Source organism: Carica papaya, chromosome 9 (genome assembly GCF_054855325.1).
Source record: "Carica papaya isolate Zhongbai chromosome 9, ASM5485532v1, whole genome shotgun sequence".
NCBI lineage: Eukaryota > Viridiplantae > Streptophyta > Magnoliopsida > Brassicales > Caricaceae > Carica > Carica papaya.
In genome coordinates this window covers 31,923,752-31,949,033 of record NC_142317.1, presented here as the reverse complement: position 1 = coordinate 31,949,033, position 25,282 = coordinate 31,923,752, and the positions used below count along the sequence as shown (strand labels likewise).

Here is a 25,282-nt window from a genome sequence, read left to right as displayed (position 1 = left end):
TTCTGCCACCATGAAAACTTGTCCAACTAGGCTAATATGATTGATTACAATAATGTTGTTATATATACAAGTATTATCTCTATAATCAACGCGAGACAGACATGATTTAAGAAATAAATTAAATAATAAAAGAGACATGATTGAAGACAGGAAAATGAGCAAAAAAATATACACCAAATATTTTACTTATGTTATAGCGATAGTTAAGTATGATAGATATTATGATTCATTTTATAATCTACATGATTATTTTAATATCTTGTATAATATTTTTAATTAATACTCAATATGCATGTCTTAAAAATACTATGTATGATAAATATTTTTCGTAGAATAAAAAATTTTATATTTAAAAAATAAAAAATAAAAAATTTACATATTTTAAAAAAATATTAAAGGTGAAGAATTCCAAGATATTTGCCAAACATTATATAATAACATTTGTTTTTTTTTATTTTCATAAAAAAATTGAATTTATATTTTATATTTCATTGAATCTCCTTCAACTTATCAATTATTTACTAAAAGCAAATAAAAGATATATACAAAATACCACATAGTAATCAATCGTAAAAATTTTACTTTCTAGTTAAATTTTTAAAGGTAACGACGATGGAATGAATTGAGAATAATAAAGAGTTTAACTTTACGAGTAAATCTCTAAATCTGTATGTGAAAAATGTGTTAGAATAAAATATCAAACAATGTTAATAAATAAGTTAAAAATAAATAAAAAGAGAGAATTGAAGAGAACACAAACTCGGTGTATTGATGTTAGACCACACAACTCGTGCCTACATCCTTTTTCTCAAGCCAACTGTTTGATTTTTCCCTATTTTCTTAAATTTTTTTCAACACATTATTTCTCTTGGTGTTTATCTCACTAATCACTTGTATATTCTCAATACACAGAACTCTCGAATGCTTTCTCAAGTTTTTTTATAATAGGTTCTCTATATAGTACTATTTTTTACAATATACCACTAGTTGGGTGCCTAATACCTTCCTACTTGGTACCATTTCTCAAACCCGAATTTTTCTAAATTGACCGTTGCTTATTTTGGTGTGTAATCTCACCATAAAAGGCCAACTTCTTTTGAGTTCATCAATTATGTTTTTACATAGCTTCAATTTTCTCGTGTAACCCTAATCGTAAGACATAACAATCATGCAATGCAAGTGGGTGATATCGAAAGTCAGTCTGCGTGCACACTAAGATTGCAGAGTGTATGATTAGTTTTTAGGATGTGATTCTCCTAAATTCATAACAAAGACTAGTTATGGGATTACAGAGTCTGATTTGTATTCCATCCATCAAGAGGCTGATTCAAACAAAGTTCAAAAATTCAAGATTTAATTGCATGCAAAGTTTTGCAAGTATTTATTTGAATATTTTACAGGTAGTAAGAATACTTTTGAGTATTTTGGTCCACATATACATATTTATATATACTAAAAATACAACTTAACCTAACAAGGCAGCTTCCACTTAAGAATATATATAATTTGGATTTCGGAATTTTAAGATTGGGTTTAGTAACTGCAAAGCAAACAAAATAAACTTCCTCAAACTTGATATGTTCTCAGTAGGGTTTCTGCACAATGCTTGAGAAGTTCAAATACATATTGAACTGTCAAAACACTGATCACATGACAAATATACAAAGTAATATGTGAAACATATTTAAGAACTGGTGCCCCCAGAAAATATGATAACCAATATCCAGTCACCCATTCAGTTAACACTTCTTGCAGCCGAACGGGAAGCAAAACCAACAAATGTAATTCACAAAATGCTTCTTTTGGGTGCCCAGCTCAGTTTCATTTATCCCGTGTGCAGCAATCCTTGTACGAAGAACTCGCCAAGGCTGTCTGTGGCAGGGGCGGGGAGGGGAGACTTAGAAAGCTAAAGGAAAACAAAACCACAGAACCTCATACCGCGATGGATTGGCCAGTTACTGAATCATGGAGATGTAAAGAACCATCCTTCATTAAGTTGAGGCTTAAACTCTTGAATCTCTCTCTCGAATACTGCCTAGATGCTTTTCTCCAGTCAGTTCCCGCTTTCATCATTGCAACAAACTCCTCATAACTGATACATCCATCCTGGAAACGGTAGTTGCAAAACAAAACTAATTGAGAATAGATGTATTGAAATAACATCATGTGGTGAGTATCATAATTTCAAAGAACCAACTCTTTATCTGCATTGACGAAAGAGTTGATACAAAATTAAGTGAAATGAGATGGTAAGAGCCAAAAACCTTGTCTGTGTCAACTTCTCGCATGATGTCATTCAGGACAGCATCATCTGTTTCACCTGACTCATCGGCCAAAGCTTCCCGTAGCTCAGCTAACTCAATATATCCACTTCCATCTTTATCAAAAAACATAAATGCTCTGCGGAAATGTTCATCATTCTCCATCTTCTGCAAGTGAATTATGACTGCTACAAACTCTCCGTAATCCAAAACTCCATTCCCATCCACATCAGCCTGATCAAACCTCAAAAAAATCATATTTGGAAAGTAGGAATATTGACCTTGAAATACAAGATCTTAATTTACTAGCATCCTTTCTATTTCAAAAAACAAATTACTAGCATCGTTTCATTCTAAAGTTTATTAGTTTTAGTTTATTTAATACCAATGAAAAAATAAGAAAGTATCAGGAAAAAGCATGGATAAACTTCTCAGCATCCTAAGCATCTAGAGACCATCTCAATAATCTACTTGCAGTGCATAGTCAAAAGCCTCTAAGTACACGCCTATAGCCTGTAAAGTCCACACCAATAATTCATACAGGTTGCTAGATATCGACACAAAGCCAGCATCTTCAATCCAAAACAAATAAAAATGAAGTGAAAACTCAAGAAAGTTAATAAATGAAGTTACACCATTTAGTGCATCTTTATAGGTGAAAAGAAGGCATGCAGGACTCAACTCATTCAAATTCTTAGTAAGTTGGACAGAACATCAAAATATCCAATGTGAACAGAGTTAATCAATGACATTACCACTTCCATCATCATCCTTATCTCTGGTTCAGCCAATTGTGAACCAACTTTCCGAAGCCCAGCCCTCAGTTCATCATATGTTACTTTCCCATCACTGTCCGTATCCATCAATGTAAACATATCTCTGATTACCTCTACCTCCTGAACGGATAAGTGCTCTGCGATCACCTGCAGCATATATAGAGCAAAGACATATCAACATAATATAGTGAAGCACTCAAAACTGAATCCACCATCAGATCTTCAGATGAAAATCTGCAACGCTTACTCTCAGAGCTTTCTTTTTGAATCTATTCATCACCGAAAATTGCTTCAACCTTGACCTTACAATATCTCCCAGAGGAACATTTGGAGCTTTCTTAACATTTTGTAACCAGGAATGTTCTGCCAAAATGGGGGAAAAGATAAAAGTACTATTAAGAAATGGCCATGTTGCACAAGACAACCAACCTTCAAGAAGATTAACTGATATATGTTGGAATAAATTTTCTCAATTCTACTTGAAATTCTCTAGAAGATCAATTTTCATCATCTTGTAATGAAATTTCAATCTTCTCATAATTGGACTATGTATTTTCTCAATATTCCACAATAATAGTTTATTTGTTCCAATTATAGCCAATCATATTCTTAAGGAGTACATTTCTCTTATGATATTAAGGAGTTCCTAGATAACAAATAATATAATCTCTTTCTATGAGATAATGTCAACATGAACATGCTTTCACATTTAGCAGCTCGGACTTTGCATTGGTGAAGTTACTAAATTTTTGCGGCAACTGCATATCACAACACTCATATTTCACGACCATTATAACTACATTAGCCCTTGCACAAAGATCAATTCACGGAAGATAAGGAACTCAAAGAAAGGAATCACAGATCGATTCAACAGAAAATTATAAGAGCAAATATGATGCTTTTTCTCACATTTAACCAATGGCACACTTCCATGAACAAGAACTTCAAAAATCCTCCACATAAGAGAAGTGAAAAGTTAATAGAAGACTTCTACATTAGGGTCCCAAATTAAACATGCCAACTTGCTGAAACGTTGTGTCTGGAAGTTGAACTCCAACAGAAAAGAAATCCAAACATAAGTCATATAGATAGCAATAACTGACGGGTGATGTCATGCTTTGCAGAAGAGTTTCATATTAACCTTCTTGCAAGGTACAACACTCTGAGCAAGAATACATCCATATGGTATCTAGTAGAATTTCTGAGTATTTCCATAAGACAGAACCAAAGTAGGTGTCCTTGAAGATGCAGTTACAATTGAGAACTACACATCAGCCAAAGCAAGAGCAAGACTAAGACATCTTCAACAACTGTAATCCTCAAGACTGGAAAACAATTGCAAAATATTACCTGCCACATTTTCAACTTCTAACTCCTAATCCTCTCAAAACTCCAAGGCAATATATAATGGCATACCATTGTCATCTAACAAATGATGTTTCAAACTAGAATTGCTAAACTTGTTCATTTTGATGCATCAGCCATAATTTTAGAAATCTCTGCTTTTGGGATTCTGAAGGAAGTTGAAACTTGATTTATCAAGACAAAGGCTTACCAGGAACAACAAGGCTAGCAATGGCACCCCATGCTGATCCCAGCACGCTTTGACATTTGCCTTCGTTGGAAAATATACACTTATTTGATAAAATAATAATAATTTAATTTATGCTAACATCACTCTAAGTTTGTTTTGCAAAATAATTTTTGTAGCAAAAGATAAAGTAACAAAACTGGAGCTTGAAAATTTTTGGATAGGGACGAAAAAGAAAGAGAATGGAAGTCTTAATGCTTAAAATATTTTGTTTACTGCATCTTATGTAAGTTGCTGATTTTACTTTTCTCTCAAGAATCTTTATTTATTTTGAAATTTTAAAAATAAAATTTGAAAATGTTTCTGAGAAAATTCTTCCTGAAATTTTTCATGTGAAAAGTCATCTCTTTGAAGAAAAGCAAAAATGAAATGATTTGCTCTCTAAATATCTGCTTCATACACCTTCATGCTAGCAATCATGTGATGTGAATAGTTGATTTACATCCCTCCTTTACATTGACAAGAAGTTTAATAATGTGATCTGAAAAACTGCTTCACATACTTTCTTCCCGATGAGAAGTTGCAGAGCCATATGATGTGAAGAATTACATCACACATTTTCTTCACACTAATTTCTGCATTTTTGAAGATGGATGTGACGTCAAAAATTATTTCGTGTGTTTTTGTCACACAGTTTTCCCTGTTTTTGAAAAAATATGTGAAGATGTGATGTAAGAATTTCTTGACATCACACAGAAATCTTCAGAATTTCAAAAGCATCAGTTAGAGAGCATTAAATGTATAGTTCTGAAATCTTCCTCTCTCTAATGGCTATTTATGTGTTGGGACTATAAATTTCACTTACCTACAACCTTTCTAAGTAATTTTTAGTAAGATTATCTGAAAACTAGAAGTTTCTTCTTGAGCCAATCTTAAATCCCTAAGTGCACTATCTTGTTCATTTAGCCAAGTAGAACATTGTTGTGATTGGTTAAAGTATTCTGAGAATATCTTTTAATAAAGTATTTTTTAAGATAGAAGTAATGTAACGTTTGATAAACAATTCTATAAAAAAGTGTATACAGAATTTATAAATGGTATTCTATGAATAATTGCAATGTTTTTATGAATTTCTTCTTGAAATTTCTCTCTTTCAATCGATTTTTAATATTTTTAGTTAATCTTTATGTGGGTAAATTAAACTAACCAAGATGAGATAATGTTCTGTTAGAGTTCTACCCTTTAAAGAGCATCTAACTTGGAGAGAATAATTTCTTCCCCTTATAAAGAAGGAAATTCCCTCAATTCTAATCTAGATAAGGAGCCTTGTTCACCAATAGCTTTATACTAGAAGATATCTATATTGTCTAAGTAATTCCAAGACTTGGATAGGTGAAAACCAAATTCCCATTGACAATGCTAATAATATACGGCCAGAGTTAGGATCAAGCCCGAATGAGGTGTTTCTTAGTTGGAGTTTTGCCCTTGAAGTGTTTCCTTCTCTATTTAAAGTACAAAAGACCTTCTCGACAGTTGAACAATGTTAGATGAAGAACCTCTTGTACATCAATGATGTAGAAAGAATTTGAGCTAAATCCAAGAGTTACAATATCTTTTCCTTTAAAAGGTACCTCCTTGGTTGTTCTAGATTGCAGGTCTATGAGTTGACTAGTAAACAATCAAGTTTCATATACAAACCAAATAATCTGATAATGATTTGGGCCAACACAACTACTATGTTATCTCGTTCATATTTTGTCATTTAAAAGGTGCTTGGAAGGAACATTAGTTTCTTTTTATGAATAAGATGATTTCATCATCTCTAGCTATTGTGAAGAATGCAGAAACATTTTTGTGTGTATTTTAATTTCATTTTACCTATATAAATATTAATTTTAATTCTTCATTATTTAAATTTCTTAAGTTTTGAATAATTTATGATGCAATAATAAACTACCATCAGAAATTTATTTGGAAAAAAATATATATCAAGTAGATGAATTAGGGTAAAATTAGTCAAACTTTCTGTTTAAAAAACTATAACTTCTAAACAAGCCAAAGCTCATAAACGTTTATTCTTAGCTTCTGATTCTACTCTTATTGAAAGCTCATTTTGCCCTCTGCTTTTAAACAAAAGAGTTTTTCTTTAGTGGTTTGTCTATGCTTCTTCTTGCGGCAAAAAGAAAAGCCAGAAGTTGAGAGAAACAAACTCTTAATATATTAAGGATTAGAAAGGAAGGACTATATTCCTTAAAACTGCCTGGATTGAGGTTGTTACTCTCTCCATATCCTATTTCAAAAAAAAAAAAAAAAAAAAAAATCCTCTCCTCTTTCTTCTGATAACATCATTCTTTGGTCTCCCATGGGAGACCTACCTAGAAAAAAAAACTGAAGATCATACCCTTTTTTTTTCAGGTTCATTCTTGTTGCTAATAAATGTTCAAAAACCTGGTCTGTCTGAAACCAATGAACTAAAAATCATACAGCACTAAATCATTTTTTTTCTTCTAAAAAAGTAGATAGGGAAACTCCGAAACGTTCAAATTTCACCTTCAAATTCTTCCTTGATTTTGCATTTTCCTCACATTGAAAACTTTATAGCACCAGGATGTTAATATTGAAGTTACAAGCACTTGAGTTCATAATTTTCTTCATGTAAGGATTATCAAAAGCCAATAAAGACGGGTAAGAAAGATAGAAATCTCAGTTAATCACACATCAGCCAGCAGCATCAAGTTAAGATTCAGTATCAGGGGAATTGGTAAAGTAATAAGTACTTACCAAGCACCTGGTGAGCAGTTAAACGCTTTCTCGGATCAGGCTCCAACATCTGCCTTACAAGACTCTTAGCACTCTCTGAAATCTGTGGCCATGGTTCCCTCTTAAAATCAAGAACACCCCTCAAGATTGCAAGTGCAACACCTTGCTCAGTTTCTGCCAAAAGAAATCGAAAAAAAAAAAAAAAAGATTTATCAAGCTTCCTACTTCATGCCAACACCATGTTCATCAAAAAACATAAAGCTACTAAGATAATCAGAAGAGGAAAGAAGAATACCTGCCCAAAATGGAGGAACTCCACATAGCAGAATATAAAGAATCACTCCAGCACTCCATATATCAACCTCAGGTCCATAATTTCGCTTCAGAACCTCTGGCGCCATGTAGTATGGACTCCCAACAATCTCTGTAAACCTCTCCCCTGTAACAAAAACTGATAACTTTAACGGGCGAAACCCATAATTCAACTTTACATCTCCACCCACCAGTCGATAAAACATCATAGGTTCGATCTAAACCTGACGAGCAATCTCCAGGAGGAGGTAAATGGTGAACGGAAACATGGACTCAAAATCTAAAACTCCAGATATCCGATTCAAAACTCAAAATTTAGACAAGCAGGCTTAAAAAAAGAGAAAAAGGAGAAAAGAAAAACACTAAGCAATATCATGAACCAAACTCTATACATGCCCACAGAAATCCAGTACAAGATCTTCCACGAAGGAAATTGTTACAACTAAAAAAGAAAAAGAGAGAGAGAGATAGAGAGGAAGAGAGAGAAACAGAAACTGCATACAACAAAACCCAAAAACTCGATAAAGGAAGAAGAAATCCAAGAAAATATCTCTTGAAATACGGAAAAGAAAAAGAGCCGCCTACCAGGCTTGAAAAACACGGACAAGCCAAAATCAATGGCCTTGAGAGCCGAATTCTCCTTCTTGTTTGCAAAAAGAAAGTTCTCAGGCTTCAAGTCTCTATGCATCACGCCATTTTCATGGCACATCCTCACTACCTCCGCTATCGTCCTAGCAATTCCAGCCGCCGCTCTCTCGCTATAATGTCCCCTCGCGACTATCCTATCAAACAACTCTCCTCCCTCGCACAACTCCATCACCAAATGCACATTCTCGTTATCCTCGTACGTCGCTTTCAACTTCACCAAGTTCGGGTGATCAGGCAAAGTAGACATTATAGCAACCTCGCGTCTCACATCTTCGATATCAACCGCCGTTCTGAGCTTCCGTTTAGAGATCGATTTACAGGCTAACGGTTCGCGAGTCTCGCGGTCTGTACAGAGGTACGTGATCCCGAACTCCCCACGACCGAGCTCGCGACCCAGTATGTACTTGTCGGAGATTCGGGTCCGGTGACTGAGCGGGATGACATCCTTGAGGACCCGAATCGGAGCAGGCGAGAGAATGGAATCTCCTCCGGCATAAGGGTTGGGTTTCCTCTCCCGTGGGACCTTCTTTTTCTTCTTGTTATGCGAGTTTTCCTGTTCAGGCTCTGGCCTAACGCAGGCGTTACAGTTTCCCATAGTGAGTCAACACAGAAGCAAGCAGTCCAATACAGAGTGGTTGATTGATGAAGATCCGGCTAAAGCCGAGGGATTCCGTTATTGAAGGAAAGAGAGAAAACGCGGGTTCGGTAGAGAAAATGTTGGGTTTTTGAAATTTTCTCCTTCTTCTTCTTCTTCCTCTTCTTCTTTTCTTTGAAAAAAAAAAAAAAAAAAAAAAGGTTTTTGAAATTTTCAGTTTCGGCTCACTGAGTTGAATTTTTTTAAAAAAAATTTAATATTAAAAGCTGGATTTATAAATTAATAAATAATTAAATGGTTAATCAGTGTGGATTTGGGGTTAATAATTTACTTAATTAATCCAAATGGATTTGTTGTTATATATATGGAGAGTTTATTGGGTATATCTCAGATGTAGCAGATCAAGATCCTCCCAACTTCTGGTTTCTGGATGATTTTTCCTTTTTTCTCCCCCTCTCCTTTGATTGTGATGTAAATGAATATATATACATATACACACACGCATATACACACAGGTTTTCTAAAGCTGATATTTACCTTCTTAAGTCAGATTTAGTAGTAAATTATAAATTGATTACATTTCCTTTCCTTTTGATCAACTTAAACATCAACCGTTGATTGTGTATGAATTGTTTGAGATCAAGTTGTTGAAGTTGTTTACCGGTTGATGTTAGCAGTTTGACTTTTAAAATACCAAACAAATTAATTTTGCTTTACATAATTTAATTACTATATTATCCATTATTTCTTTGTGTTCACATTTTTATAATTTGTATTTAATTTTTTATAATTGAAATTAAAAAATAATTAAAATTATACGATAAAATGAGATTAAAGCATGGTAATTGTTAATTTTGTGATTAATTATTGGATTAGGAATGTGTGTGTTTAGAGAATTAGGTGAAGACTTGGTCAATACCAAGCAAAACAACTCAAGTCTTTGGAGCAGCTATAAGTCGTGTTAATTACATCACTACCCCTTAATTCAAGATTCCACACCACAAAAGTCAACAAAAGTAATTACACAACTTTTTTCCCTTTAACCCCCTAAGTAACAAATGTCAAAGATCACTTCCTTTGTTTTTTTTTTTTCAAAAGTTAATTTATTATTTACAAACAATCCGATTGTTGATTAAGATTTTTACATTCTATTCGAAAATTTCAATTTCAAAATTCAACAAAAATGTAAAATTTATCGTTTTTTTGAATACATTATGTGTTGACAAGTGACCGACTTATAATGTTTAATTTGATAAAATCAAAAATTTTATTAACTAATGTATTTGTGGTGATTAAATTTCGTTAAAATCACAATAAATTTATTATATTTTTGAACGAAAAAAATATCTTGTGATGGTTAAGTTCTCTTAATTGGAATAGTTATAATTGATTAAAAATTTGATATAATATGTTTGAATTTTTCTGTAAAAAAAAATTGTTTACCATTTATTTATCAAAATTATAGTGTCACTAATTTTAATATATTTACAGATTAAGATTCATATACTCTATTTGAAGGTGTTAATTTCAAAATAATCAAATATGTAAATTTTATCACTTTGTGAATATATTATGTGTTAATAATGACCGACTTATAATGTTTAATTTGATAAAATTAATAATTTTATTCACAAGTATATTTGTGAAGTTATAGTGGTTAAATTCAGTTAAATTTTAACAATCTTATAACGTTTCTGAATAAAAAGAATATTTTGTACCAGATAAGTTCTCTTAATTGGGATAATCACGATTGATTAAAAATTTAACGTGACTTTTTTAAAATTTTTTTTTTAATTTTTTATTATTTATTAACAAAATTATATTGTTATCAAAATTGTTTGTGTATATTTGTCATGTCATTAATAAAACATATATTTATATTTTCTTTTAAAAAACCAGCTTGGCATTAAGTATATTGAAAATTATACAATGATTACACTAAGGTGGTTGAGTTTAATAATTTTTATATGAAGATTTTTACAATTAAAAAAAAACATTAAAAGGTGATATGTTTTTATGTGGTATATATCTAATTTTATAGTGCTTGCATGATGTTGTTCTTAGGATTTACTAAATCACTTTTGTTATGGTTTTAGTCTTTTACAATATGTCTCTATACACACGCACACGCACACACATAATGAGTGTCTTTAATAAAAAATTGCTAGATTGTTCCCTCAAGAAGTTTTCATTACAGTCGCTTAAAAGAATTTTATCCTTTACAATCACTATTTTAAATCTTGAAACTAGTGTTTCACCCATTTGTATAGAGAAAATTTGCTTTCATTTGATCATAGGTAGCAAATATCATTTGACCGATATGATTATAACCAATAATACTTAGCCTTAATGTCTTGTTTTTTGGATAAACATGCATCATTATAACATTTGAAGAGGATGGTGGTCTCCATGATGTTGAGAAGCGTTAAGAAGGTAAAATTATCTCCATGATGATTTAGAGAATAAGGTATCAACCGTCCTTCTTGCAAAGGTAACATCTTGAACATCACAATATTGATTGTTATTACTAAATAGCAATTCATTTCTAGCCCATCAAACTATTCACGTCACCATGTAATATAAATCTTTCTACTTTGAATTCTTTGTTTCTATATATATTTCTCTACCCATTTATAAAATTTCAAACTACGATTTCTATTCATATCCAGTTCAAATTTATCAAGTTATTGAAATATATTTGTTTCATTTCTATTATATAACAGTTAATTATTCACTCTACATCTCTTAATATTTATCTTTGTATACTAAAATAATATATAATCTACAAAAAATTTAAGAGTTTAGATATTACATTGCGTTGCTAAAATAAGACAAAATTGAGCAATTTCTAAAATATCTTAAAAGTTAATAGTAGAGAAAGTTAGAGGCTAGTATAAGGATCGACAACTGTAATTATACTCTCCCAAGATGTTCGTACTTCACTTTCACTAGATTTAGATAGTGGAATATAAAGTCTAACAATTAAGGTGGTATATAAATAAGTCATATAGAGTGATAAATACTATATCACTTTATTGGGTAAACTAATAAACGTTGGTATAGACTAAATAAGAATCTTAACATAAAATATGTAAGACATTTTTTATGGTTTTACTCTAAAAATTATAATATATGCAAACATAACCAATTATCAAAATCGAACCTAATAGTATATTATAACTACATAAAACATGATATGTCCATATTGTGGTACAATGTACATATACATGTACATGCTAAATTTAGGTTCGAATGAGAGGTAAACTTAATCGTGTTGACTCAAAGTTGCATTCAATCACTTATTAAGTTCGTTATTTGGATGATAAATGATAGTTTAGTAATATATTTTGCTTTATAATTATTGTTATTTTTCTATGAGAAAAGATACATGATTCAAATTTTTTTATAGCTATAACATGAAAAACAACATTTATGTTACGAATTCCTAAAGAATTAAGTTAATATATTATAACTTTTAAAAGAAAATACTCAATATATTTTAAGTTCTAAGAAAAAAACATTGTTTAATAGACTCTTATTCTTCATATGAACACCTACCTCTTTTATTTTACCTGCACCAAACCTCAATTTCAAAAAAGCTTGTAGAATATAAACTTTTGACTCTTTCTTTCCATATATTTTTCTCTTTACTACATTTGAAATCCAAGTCTACTAACTTACTCCAATTCTTATTACTAATGGATCCTAATGTTAGAAATTTTGATCAAGAACCAAAATGAACTAAGTAAACCTATACTACAAACTATTTCAAAAACTCCGATATATACATACACACACACACACATACACATCATTGGGGTTTGAAGAGTTTTTTTTACTATAGACATGAGAAGTTGACTTTAGTTAGTAACAAGAATATAAAAGGGCAATAGAAACATGTTCCAATATTTTGGTTTGTAAGAAAACTCTTTGAGAATCCCACCCGCCTAAAAAACTTGATAGAGGTGAGGTTATGACCTAAAAAAGCTAAACTCACAAGTTACATTTACATAAACAATTAATGTTATAAAATAAAATAATATATTTATCTTAATAATTACATTACATGAACGAGATTCATTTATGATCGTAATTAGACCAACAGACTAACAACTTAGCTAACAAAAACTTAATAAGATTAGTATACCTCATTGCCTAGTAAATAATTTTCACATTAAGTAAATAAATAAAAACTCAGCTTATCCTTACTCACCATGACTTAAAAATTGAGTCAAGCATAGGAGTTACTATGCTAAGTAAGATTTAGTGCTTCTCATGCGTGTTTTCTCTCGTAGGGTTTTTTTTTTCTTGACTCATACAAAATTTAACCACAACTTCGAATTCTTAATAAAAAAATTTATTTTAATAGTATTTTCTCTTAAATTACTTGTTGTAAATATTAAAAATTATTAATTATTCATAACTTAAAAATTTATTAAGATTATTTTAATCTCAAACAATTTCAATATTATTGACATGATCATTATTTAAAAAAGCGTTAAAAAATATTAAAATAAAATAAATAGAATATAAATAAACTATTGAAAATAAAAACTTTACAGAAAACGCGTTTAATCTTGCATTCAGTTGTCAAACACTATTGTTTTATCTATCTCGAACGATGTAATGCTTTGAAAGCCAATACCGATGTTTGGATTTTCTATGTGTACATATAAATATGTGTGTGTAATGTCAAATTTGATGATGATGATGATGATGATTACTATAAAACTTTTCAAATGATGTTTGAAGTGGAAAAAGCAATCCATGTTTCACAAATCAAACTGAATTCATAGCAGAAGTTACCCTAACTTGATACGTACAATTTCCCTTGTAATAATAATTTTCTCTTGTATAAGTATATATATATATATATAGATGTATAACAGAAACGGACCCATATAAGGTTGAAATATTCAACACGGATATATGTCCCAAATCGTATATTTCTTGGTCTCCCTCTGAAATTACTTCTTCTTTTCTCTGGAAAAATTCATCATTTATCTAAAGAAATATATTTCATTCACATGAAACACAACAAAACCTATCTCTTTCACAGACAATTTGCAGACATAGGAAAACTGTTTTTGACCCTGTTACACACACACACACATATATATATATAATGAATAGTACACAATAAAATCCAGGTGAAAAAGAATGATTTGAAATTAACATGCATACACAAGTTTATTTAAAAATTAAATGAAATCCATATCGAGAAAATGTGTGTAGCTATTGGATTCCCAAAAGTCAAAGCTTGTAGTTTCATGGGCATATCATAGAGGTCCCTCTCCATCTCCCACCAGCCAATCTATGAGAGACTATCAAACCCTTAATTTATGGATAATTTGCTACGTAACTTCGTGGGTTTTGGAGGAACTGATAAATCTCTATCATCATCTTTCTTATAAATATATATATATATATATATATATATATATACATACATACATACATACAATCCTGACCATTCAATTAAATATTTTATATTTGTCGTGTCGATAAAAGAAAAAAATAAAATTATGAACTATGCCTTAATATTTAGTACTTTCATCTCTTTTTAATCCCTATAAAAAATATAAATGGTAGTGAAATTTTATATTACATACGTTCTTATGAGCATGTTAGTTTAAGTTAAATTATGGATTTCATGTTTATTTTCGTTAGAATATCACTTGGGTTGTCAATATGTATATAATATTTTCTTATTGAAATATATACATTTTATTAAAAAAAAAAAAAGAATCATTGTAAGTATTGGATCATATAGATAAATCATTAATGATAATTGAAAGTTAGAAAGTTGATAATCCAAGACAAACCCTAGAAAAAGGAGACTTTAATTAGTCAAAAATGGAGAATCAAAATTAGATTTTCCAAGTATTAGAGCTTTGAAAACTTAGGTAGAATATATATATATATATATATATATGTATGTAGGTCAAAGTGATTGGTAATTTTGAAGGCACTTGCATCAAGGTCTATTCTGTCCTTTTTTTGGGGACACAAATGGAGTTTGGTGGAAAATTCAGAAATATTCACCATCTCTATTTGCTTTGAATGGGAAAATAAATATGGGACGAATTAAAAGATACGTGAGTAGTAAATTACTATTTTATTTAAATTAATCAACTTTTTTTAAAAAATATTTAATTTTGTGTATTTTATATTTATTATCGAGTTAGATTATATTTAAAAATTAAAAATTATTTAAGATTATTATCTTATTTTAATTAATACCCACAGAATGGGTAACCCCTAAAGTATTTTTTACATGTTCTAACTATTGTGTGTGTGAAAATATGATTTTATTTGAATATGTTCAATAGTATATAAATATGTTGAGTATTCTCATATGTAAACCAACAATAATAATTTTGGAAATATATGATTTTGCATAATAAATTTTGGAAGTATATAAAGTTATGGATTATATTATAGTGTGAAAGGATAGATTACTTGTGTGTGTGTGTATATATATATGTGTGGATACATGGATTAAACATGAAATGGGTTGAAAAGGCACTGATTGGCTTGGTGGAAAGTTTGCAACTTTATAACCTGGCATTGTTGGTTGGTAGGCCAAAAGTTAACTAAGTGAACCAAAAATAAAAAAGCAAAGAAAAGAAAAGTAGCATCATCATCATCATCATGTTTGACGATGGGGTTGCAACAAAGCATGTGTTTCTGCACGCCAACTCCATCAAACCCATAATTTCTTAAACCTTTTTTTTTGTTCCCCCCCCAACATTTTCTTCGTAAAACTAACTTTCCTTTGAGTTCTATTGTTTTTCTAATTGTCTCTCTTCTCATAAACTCATTTCTCCTCCTCGATTTTACGTTGTATTAGTTTAATTGTTATTCATGACTATTAGTATAATCAAATATTTTATTTTTAAATAAAAGTTGATGTATTCATTAGTTAGATGATACATTAACATTAATCATAATACAGTATTATACAACTTGTAACTGAAAACACACGAGAGTATAACCCTATTTGAATTCAAAATCTAATAATTTATAACCATTTATGTATACATATACATATATTCATTGATAGCTCTTATTCATTTATAATTTGAATCAAATAATAAACTTAACTAATAATCAATCACACTCCTACGATATAAATTTAGAATAGATACGTGACAATCTTAAACTTCAAAAATTGAAATTTGTTATCACGGATTGATATACACTTAGGAAAGAGATCAAACAACTAATCATGACTCGTAATATAATAAACTTGAAGTAGTCAATTTTCATCATTGAATGACTTTGTTGAGGAGTAGTTGTGCTTATAATTTTTTCTTAAGTTGGCATGAAAGAATGCGATATACCTAGAATTCTTTGGAGTTTGAATGCTATATTGAGTCATGAGAATATTATTTTCAAAATACATAGATGAGTAAGTTGTGATTAAATTATCGTAATAAATGATAAAACACCCTTAAGAATAGACATAAATTCTTTTCGTAACACTTCAAGTTTAAGTTACACACGTTGGAAGGGTAACGTGTTTACTTAATGAAAAACTAAGAACTCAAATTAATTACATCAAGTTTAAGTAATAATAATATAATAAAACTTAATACATAACAAATGTAATATAATAGTTAAATAATTAAAAAGATTTTATAATAATATTTAATATAAGCATATTAATTTTAAATATCTAAGAAATCATATCAATAGCTCTTATTAGACATGCTTACATTTTATCCGCATAAGAAGCCCTATTTAATTTATGTTGTATAATTTCAAATCTACATGCATATATATATATATATATATATATATATATGCCAAAAGAAATATCTATACACAAGTAAAAGTGAAAAATTGACATACATTAATTTCTCATGTTTTAAAATTATTTTACATTAGAAATATAATGGTAAATTAATATTTATTTATTCAATTTTTAGAGTATAAAAATAATTTTAAATATATTGAAATAAAATTAATGTGACAATATAGATATTTATTTAATGTGATAGTATATACATCTATTCAAATATTTTAAATATAAAAAAATGAAATGTCAATGTGATAATATTACTTGGTGTTTAATTTTTAGTTGACTATAAACTTTGTAATTAAGCACTATATAATTTTTAATCACCCTTTTTTTTTTCTTCCACCTCATTTATCTCGCACATCCTTCACCAAAAATTAATGTATACTAATTTTTTACATCTATATAATTTTTGTATGTATAAAATAATATTTATATTTCTTATATTATTACAAAAAAACTATATTTTGGGTATAGCACAGAGTGTTAATATAATATATTCTCAAAATGTCAGTGCAAATTAGGATTTTATTCATATTTTCAGGAAAAGAACAAATAATCTCATTCAATATATTATTACTTGCTCAATTTCATCAAAGAACATAGTTCATAAAAAAACTACCCACGTAAAGATGAATTTCTTATGCCTCCTCAAAATAATATCATCTGGTGAGCACATCGACAAGAGCAGAGTGCCAAGAAAACTAATAAAACCAAAATCGAGAGAAGCTAAAGAAACTCCAGAATGAGGCGACTGTGAATGCCGCATAGCACCTGAAGAATTTAATTTTAAACAGAAGCAGAAGTTGAAGTTTTTCTCACCAGCAAGTACATCCCAACTAAAAGCAGCTCCTTTCCTCTTGATGTAAATAATACTTTCATTGTACTGAAGCCAAAAGTCTCTTGGCTCAAAAAATACATCAAGTGTATGCGATGTCGTGATAAAAATTGCTACTAATTGCGCTGGAAATCGTCTAAAATTTCTGCTTATCTATCCCTGGGAGGTTTATAATAATAATGCGCATATTGCTTCTAAAATCTTTCACCATCTAACAAATGTAAGCAAGCCAGGGGCTCTTTTGCATTGAAACTAGATAGTAGCAAGACATATGACAGGGTGTCTTGGTATTTCCCGGAGAATATGCTATTGAGACTTGGTTTTCGTGCATAGTTTGTGGCTCCTATTATGAATTGTGTAACCATCGTGATATATTCAATATTAGTGAACTAAACCGAGTGAGACGGTTTACCCTCGTAGGAGGCTCCATCAAGGGGACCCAGTATCTCCTTATCTGTTTATTTTGTGCACGTGTCTTTTCAAGCTTTACTTTGAAGGGCAGAAGAAGAAGGTATTTCCCATAGTGTAAAAATTGTGTGTACTGCTCCCTTGGTCTCTCATCTGTCCTTTGTGGATGACAGCATTGTATTTGGTCGGGCAATGGTTACAGAGTTACAGGTTATCAGGAAGGTTTTGTAGAAATATGCAGAGCCTCTGGTCAATCAATTATTCTCCAGAAGTACGTTGTTACATTCTCTAAGGCGGTCGTGGCAGTGGTAGCAGGAAGATTGGGCAAAATGTTGGGTGTATGCGCGGTTGAGTACCAGGACTGATACTTGGTCTCCCTACAGCAGTGTCTAGGTCGCTAACACCTATCATTGATTACATGGTCTCTAGAGTGGCTGAGGTTACAACACTGGAATGTAAGTTACCAAAAGCTGGGAGGGAGATTTTGATCAAATCAGTTGCACCATCAATTCCCCCTTATCTGATGAGTATGTTCTCAATGCCCAAGTCTATATGTGCCACGATTGAGAGGTTTATTGCAGGGTTTTAGTGGGGCCGGCATGAGGGGTTGGAGCTTTGTCCTTCAAAATTCTGGGGTGGTCTGGGCTTTTAGAGATTTTTAGTGCTTTAACAAGGTCATGTGGCTGAAGCCCAAGCTCTGCTTTTCGGTCTCCAGCTGGCAAGAGGTTTGGGTTTGTCACACATTCTAATTGAAGGAGATTCCAGGCAGGTTGTCACACTTTTCAATTGCTCTTCCTCTCCAAATTCTGAATTGGGCTTACTTGTTGAGAATTTCTCTTGTTTGCGTTCTTGTTTTGAATTTTTCCATTAATTGGATTAGTAGTAACTATAATATGGTAGCTCATGCTTAATAAATGGGGGTATGCATCATCCCTCTGGATACTACTTTATATGGAAGCTGCCTAATTTTGTGGTTCTTTTGATTTTGCGGGATCTTCAAGTTCCTGCTTGATGCTAATGGGCTAATGGGTATTCGTTTTTCTCAAAAAGAAAAAAATTAAAGCAGCTAATCAAGAAAAAATATCTAACAATCCAATGCTAACAAAAGTATCAATTAAAAATAAACCTTCAGGGTTGAAAGATAAAGAAATCGAAAAGAAATGTTAATCTAGAATCAAGTAGCAAGCATATTTATGCCGTAGCTTGAACTAGATATTGTGAGATTAGTGTAGATGCAAAAAAGAATAGATACTGCAATTACCGAGTGAATAGACATAAACTCAGCACTCTAGGTAAGGGAATAGTAGCAATGGAAAATTAAAATACAGTAATCTAATTGACCCATATACTACAGTTAACAGGTTCAAAAGCCGACACCATGAAGAATTTCTCAGAAACTGAAAGATGAAGCTACCATAAAAACAGCATTGGATAAAAACCAAAAGTATAGCGTTTATATAGGGTTGTCATAAGCAATTACTATTGACCAAATCACCTATCAGTTACGCTACACAAAAGAACTGAAGAAGAAAAATTAATCAACGCAAGAGAATAACATTGTAGCATTCAACTATTAGATGGAAAGAGTATAAGAGCAAATTGATTACATCGTTTAATATGCAACAGTAGCAGGACCTCAAATTATTTACACAAGTAGAAGCAGAGATGAAGAACTATTACCAAAGAAAGGTACCGAAAAATCTCGCCAACCCGCAGATAAGAAATCAAATTGAATATAATTCCCAATTTCGTTCGTGGTTTCGCATCACTCACAGAACCGAAATTACAGAGCAAATGCAAAACACATATTAAAATTAAGTAGCAGAGAGAATACCTATCAAGAAGATGAAGCCAATTACTTTTGGAGGATTACCGGAGGAAGTTATCAGAGCTTGCTGCAAAAAATATTTTTAATGAAAGGTAAAGTTAATATCTGTTCTTGAAAGTTTATAATAATTATGTTTTAATTTTTTAATAAAAATATTTATTAAAATTAAAAAATTTAAATAATTTTATGAATTTAAAAATTGAATTATAATAAAAGGGTCATAATTAAAAAACTAAATTAGACTCCAGGAACGAGTCGCTATTAGTTCAATTGCGTGCTCTCCACACAAAATGACTCGGTGGGGTTGAACGCACTGAATCAATCCCAGAATTCTCTCTTCCAGAAAGTAGAGCAGAGATATCTACCACTGCCGTTCACATGCAAACCATGAAGGCAGTGACACGTGTCCTCAAAACGAAAACAAAAAACAAAAAAACAAAAAAAAAATACAAACTTGCAAAAGGCTTACTGACCTCGCGGCCTCCCCAACTTGCTTGGAAAACTCTCAACTCGACACCAGAGAAAAGAGGAGCCGCCTCGCTCTCTCTCTGTCTGTCTCTCTATTTCTTTTTCTGTCACACACTCTAAACCCGACCCAGAAGCCTGAAAACGAATTTGAGGTACTTTGCAGCTCCTGATCCTCTTCCTAAACGTAGTCGTTTACTGGGTATTAGCTGTTTTCTCTCTCTTTTGACTTGTAATGGGAGCATCATTTTTTTTTTCCTTCACCAATGGGTGTTGTTTGTTCTGTTTTTTGGTTATTTTGAACATGCGTTTATTGGTTTATTTTTAGATGTAGAGCAGAGTTTTATTCTTCCACGAATTTCTTGTTATTGTGTTATCCTAAGGTTGTTTTGGTTGGTCTTTTTGGGTAAAGGAAGGAACTTTGGTGGTAGATTTGAGGGGTGAGAATGGTCTGAGTTTCTATTTTTGTTTTTTTAGTATATTTTTGTAATTTTGTTATATATTATCCGGCGTTTAGAGCAGGACTTGCTGTGGACTTTGCGTCTTGTTCACTTTTACTTAGATTTGATTGTTTGAAAGAGAGCTTTATGATATAGTTTGAAATAGTGGTGGTAATTTTAGATTTTTGTATCTATTCTAATTTTAGATGGTCAAGTTGCATTGGTAAGAACAATGTTGGAAACAAGAACATAATGGTTCCCCTGTCAATTGTTAATTGGATAGTTAAATACCGTCTTCTTTTTACTGATCCATTCATGTTTTTTCTGCTTAATTTCTTGCCTTTGTCTTGATTGGCGCTATAAGTTACGGTGGAAGGAGGGATGTGTTAATGTTAGAAGGAATGGTAGCTGTATCAATGGGAAAACAGTTACATATAGCTTGAAAATTTTGTTTTGGTTTGAACAGAGAGGGAAACAACCATTCTCACTACAGTAATGTTTTCTTAAAGTTATTCTGTTAGAATTTGGGTTAAAAAAGATTTTCTTCTTTCTTGTTCAGAGCAATGGGTCAAAAGTATTTACATCATTATCAACCAAGAGATACTTTGTCGAATAACTAAGTTATGTCATTATGTTGTATGACACGGTTTAAACTGAAGATTAACAAAAGAAGTGATTTCCTTGATGTTTCTGTTGGATAAATGCAATACTAGATTTTGGAAAGGAGTATGGTTCATATGGTCACAGGTTGCAGAAATGTGGTTGTTTTAGTCAGTGTTATGTGATTATCCATTAACTTTCTTATATTACCATGCTTACTAGGAATTGACTGTCAGTGCTCCTTCTTTGTCCATTTTGTACTTGGCCAAATTTGGTTGTTGAAGGAATTATATAGTTGCAGGTTGCAGGTATAATAGTTCAGTTTAATCTTATGTTCTTGCTTTTGCGTGGTCTTTCACCTATGAACACTGGTTTAATTGCTGCGCCAACTTCGTCAACATCTGTTAACTTGTTTAGATGCTAAGATGCCCTTTTCTTTTGATTAAGTACTTTAATGGTGCACATACTGGATTTGCGTAGAGAAATTACAATCTGGCTGCTAGTTGGAACATTGTTTTATTAATGTGTACTCTTTGGAACCTTAGTTCCGTTTACGGGGTTGGACTTGAGGAGCTCTGTATCATTTAGTAGTATGGTTTTATAAATATTGTCCTTTTGGGGTCAACTAGGAATGCTGAAAGTGAGGAGATATCTGTTATATAGAAACACATCTTTTGGATGTGATTAAGTGGCCTAGAAAAACTTGATTTGGATGATGAGTGGTCATATGCCAGGCTGTTCTTTTGCTTTCTCAAGATTGATCACTTGCCAGGCATGGGGTGACATCTTAAATCGTATTGAATCTGGTGAAATTTAGTTGCTTCTACATGTAAAGAATATATTGCTCACATATAGATCAAGAATAGTTGCTTTTTCTTTCAGGGGCAAGCACAAGGACGGATGAATGAACGAGTTTTCTTTTTTGCATATTTGAGGAAGATCTGCTGTAGCTATTTATTGTATTATCCTCTTCTTTATCATTGTTCACCTTTATGTGCTATCACATTTGCAGATTATGTTACGAGCAAAACAAATTGGTAGCCTTTCCAATGGTGCAAGGTCTTTTTTCCTTAGTGGATCACGATCTAGTGCAGCAGATGGAAGTTCATGCACATGTACTGAGGATGAAACATGTGTTTCAAGAAGGCAACATGCAAGAAATGAGGTTTTACATATTCAAAAACCATCCACTGCTGCATCCAAACCATCAACCAGGGTAGGAACTTTATTATCAGGAGATGCTACCAAGGTTTTGGGTTCTAATAAAATTGATAACTTTGGTTCCCCTACTTCTCTGCCAAAACTTGCTTCCGTTCCCAGTTCTTCTGCTAGGTCAGATTCTGTAAACTATGCTAGCGTAATCGAAAATGTTCAACAGGATCCAGATGCATCAACTCCCATTGGTGACCAGTTTGTTAAGGCTGGCATTGCAGCGGTGACTTTCCTGTCTGATTTACTAAACCATAATCTTCCTCTATCTGATGGTACTGGAATACTAGGATTGCCCAAAAGTTGCATGGTTGATCCTACTAGACCATCTATTTCAAGTGTGAAGCCTTCAAATGTTAAAGCTATCAAAAGAGATAACATCTCCACAGTTAATCCTAAATCGTCTGCTCAAACATCTTCAAATCAAGCAAATAACTATCATTCTTCGAAGGACAAAGGTGACAAAAAATCTTCTTATAGACGCTTTAAGCGAGCTCCAAATGATCCTAAAGGTAATTCATGGGAAGTTCATAGTGTGCCGGCTGGTACTTTTGACAACAGGAAGACTATACCTCCAAGGTCAGGAGCTGACTCCAGTTCTTTTATGTTAAGTGTTAATTCTGGTATACAGACTTCTGATTCAAAGGTTACGGAGTGTGTCACAGAAAGTTTTAGTACAGCCTCAAGAGAGATGAAAATGCTACCTGTGGTTTCTCCAACTTCCAGGCAGTTCAGAAGCAGTGGACATGTCGTGGGAAGTGTTTCTAAGATATTGCACCAGCTGAAGTGGGGTCCTGCTGCAGAAGAGGCTCTTCGAAAACTGAACTCTCCAGTGGATGCATACCAAGCAAACCAAGTGCTTAAGCAGCTTCAAGATCATATGGTTGCGCTAGGCTTTTTCCATTGGTTAAAAAGGCAAGCAGGTTTCAAGCATGACGGGCATACTTACACAACTATGGTTGGCATTCTCGGCCGTGCAAAACAGTTTGGTGCCATAAAGAAACTGCTTGATCAGATGATGCAGGATGGTTGCCAGCCAAATGTTGTAACATATAATCGGCTTATTCACAGTTATGGTCGTGCAAATTATTTACATGAAGCTATGGAGGTGTTCAGTCAAATGCAGGAAGCTAGGTGTGAACCTGATCGTGTCACTTACTGCACACTTATTGATATCCATGCTAAAGCTGGATATCTTGATGTTGCCATGGACATGTATCAAAGAATGCAAGCAGCTGGGCTTTCTCCTGACACATTTACTTACAGTGTTATGATCAACTGCCTGGGAAAAGCTGGCCATTTACCTGCTGCTCACAGGCTCTTTTGTGAAATGGTTAATCAGGGGTGTGTTCCAAATCTGGTCACCTATAACATCATGATTGCTTTACATGCCAAAGGAAGGAATTACCAGAGTGCATTGCAACTTTATCGTGAAATGAAGAATGCAGGATTTGAACCTGATAAAGTGACATACAGCATAATAATGGAGGTTCTTGGACATTGCGGATATCTTGATGAAGCAGAAGCAGTTTTTACTGAAATGAAACGAAAAAATTGGGTTCCTGATGAACCTGTTTATGGTCTTTTAGTAGACTTGTGGGGGAAGATTGGCAATGTTGAAAAAGCTTGGGAATGGTATCAGGCCATGCTTCATGCTGGTTTGCGTCCCAATGTGCCAACTTGCAATTCCCTTCTCAGTACCTTTCTTAGGGTGCATAGGTTTTCAGATGCTTATAACTTACTTCATAGCATGGTGGCTATGGATCTACGACCTTCTCTACAAACCTATACTTTACTCTTGAGTTGTTGCACAGAAGCACGGTCATCATATGACATGGGTTTTTGTTGCCAGCTGATGGCAGTCACAAGCCACCCTGCACACATCTTTCTACTATCCATGCCATCATCAGGACCTGACGGGCAAAATGTTCGCGATCACGTGACTAGATTCTTGGATGTAATGCGTAGTGAGGATAGAGAAAGCAAGAGAGGACTTATAGACGCAGTGGTGGATTTTCTTCATAAGTCAGGCCAGAAGGAAGAGGCCGGGTCAGTTTGGGAGGTGGCGGCAGATAAGAATGTATATCCAGATGCTGTAAAAGAAAAGAGCTCAAGCTATTGGCTTATCAATTTACATGTTATGTCTGAGGGTACTGCAGTTACAGCACTGTCAAGGACACTAGCCTGGTTTCGCCGTGAAATGCTGGCATCTGGGATTGGTCCAACCCGGATTGATATAATCACTGGATGGGGGCGACGCAGCAGGGTGACAGGAACTTCTTTGGTTCGACAGGCAGTGCAGGAACTGCTTAACATCTTTAGTTTTCCCTTTTTTATAGAGAATGGGAATTCTGGTTGTTTTGTAGGGTGTGGAGAGCCTCTTAAAAGATGGTTGCTCCAATCTTATGTGGATAGAATGCATTTACTGTAGCTGCTGTAATCATCTAGTGTCTGTAGACACAGTTTTGTAATCGCTGACTCATCAAAGTATTTGTATTTAAGTTAGGTGCAGCTTTTCTAATTTAAATGACAATGTGATGCCATTTTTGTTTTCACAGTTCCAACTATAGAAGCTAATCATGGAGAACTATGAAATCAACAAAATCCATAATTTATAATTCTAAATACACTAGGTTTTTTAGATATTAGAAAGATATATAATTGGTGAAATATAAAACTTCAAGCAACATAATATAAATAACTTGAATTTGAATTAGAGTTTAAGAATTATGGGAGTGGATAAAATGGGGTAAACTTCCTCCTAATCTTATTCAAATATTTCCCTCCAACTTTTCCTTTTTCTTTTT

General features: G+C 32.5%; 2 protein-coding genes across 3 annotated transcripts; one reads left to right on the top strand and one right to left on the bottom strand.

The window, feature by feature from the left end:
- Positions 1-1,532: 1,532 nt before the first annotated feature.
- CDPK1 (calcium-dependent protein kinase 1) lies at positions 1,533-9,069 on the bottom strand. The gene is made up of 7 exons (XM_022048936.2): positions 8,226-9,069; positions 7,624-7,767; positions 7,350-7,502; positions 3,285-3,400; positions 3,017-3,184; positions 2,265-2,495; positions 1,533-2,106 (listed from the first exon to the last, which is right to left on the bottom strand). Exons 1-7 carry the CDS (start codon positions 8,881-8,883, stop codon positions 1,933-1,935), a joined length of 1,644 nt encoding a protein of 547 aa, XP_021904628.1. The 5' UTR covers positions 8,884-9,069; the 3' UTR covers positions 1,533-1,932.
- An 11,131-nt stretch (positions 9,070-20,200) lies between these two features.
- Positions 20,201-25,028, top strand: LOC110819739 (pentatricopeptide repeat-containing protein At1g74750). 2 transcript variants are annotated; one of them, XM_088211158.1, is made up of 2 exons: positions 20,201-20,428; positions 22,279-25,028. In XM_088211158.1, exon 2 carries the CDS (start codon positions 22,282-22,284, stop codon positions 24,904-24,906), a length of 2,625 nt encoding a protein of 874 aa, XP_088067284.1. In that variant the 5' UTR covers positions 20,201-20,428; positions 22,279-22,281; the 3' UTR covers positions 24,907-25,028. The 2 variants fall into 2 exon arrangements, with proteins under 2 accessions (XP_088067284.1, XP_021904738.2); XM_022049046.2 differs by having other exon boundaries at positions 20,202-20,381.
- Positions 25,029-25,282: the final 254 nt, after the last annotated feature.

Excerpts from the sequence above, each read along its gene's own strand:
- CDPK1 (XM_022048936.2), bottom strand. The coding sequence starts at position 8,883 with ATGGGAAACTGTAACGCCTGCGTTAGGCCAGAGCCTGAACAGGAAAAC. Across the intron at positions 7,503-7,623 it reads AGTTCCTCCATTTTGGGCAG|AAACTGAGCAAGGTGTTGCA; the intron begins GTATTCTTCTTT and ends TTCTTTTGGCAG. Across the intron at positions 2,107-2,264 it reads GAGAAGTTGACACAGACAAG|GATGGATGTATCAGTTATGA; the intron begins GTTTTTGGCTCT and ends TACCGTTTCCAG.
- LOC110819739 (XM_088211158.1), top strand. The coding sequence starts at position 22,282 with ATGTTACGAGCAAAACAAATTGGTAGCCTTTCCAATGGTGCAAGGTCT.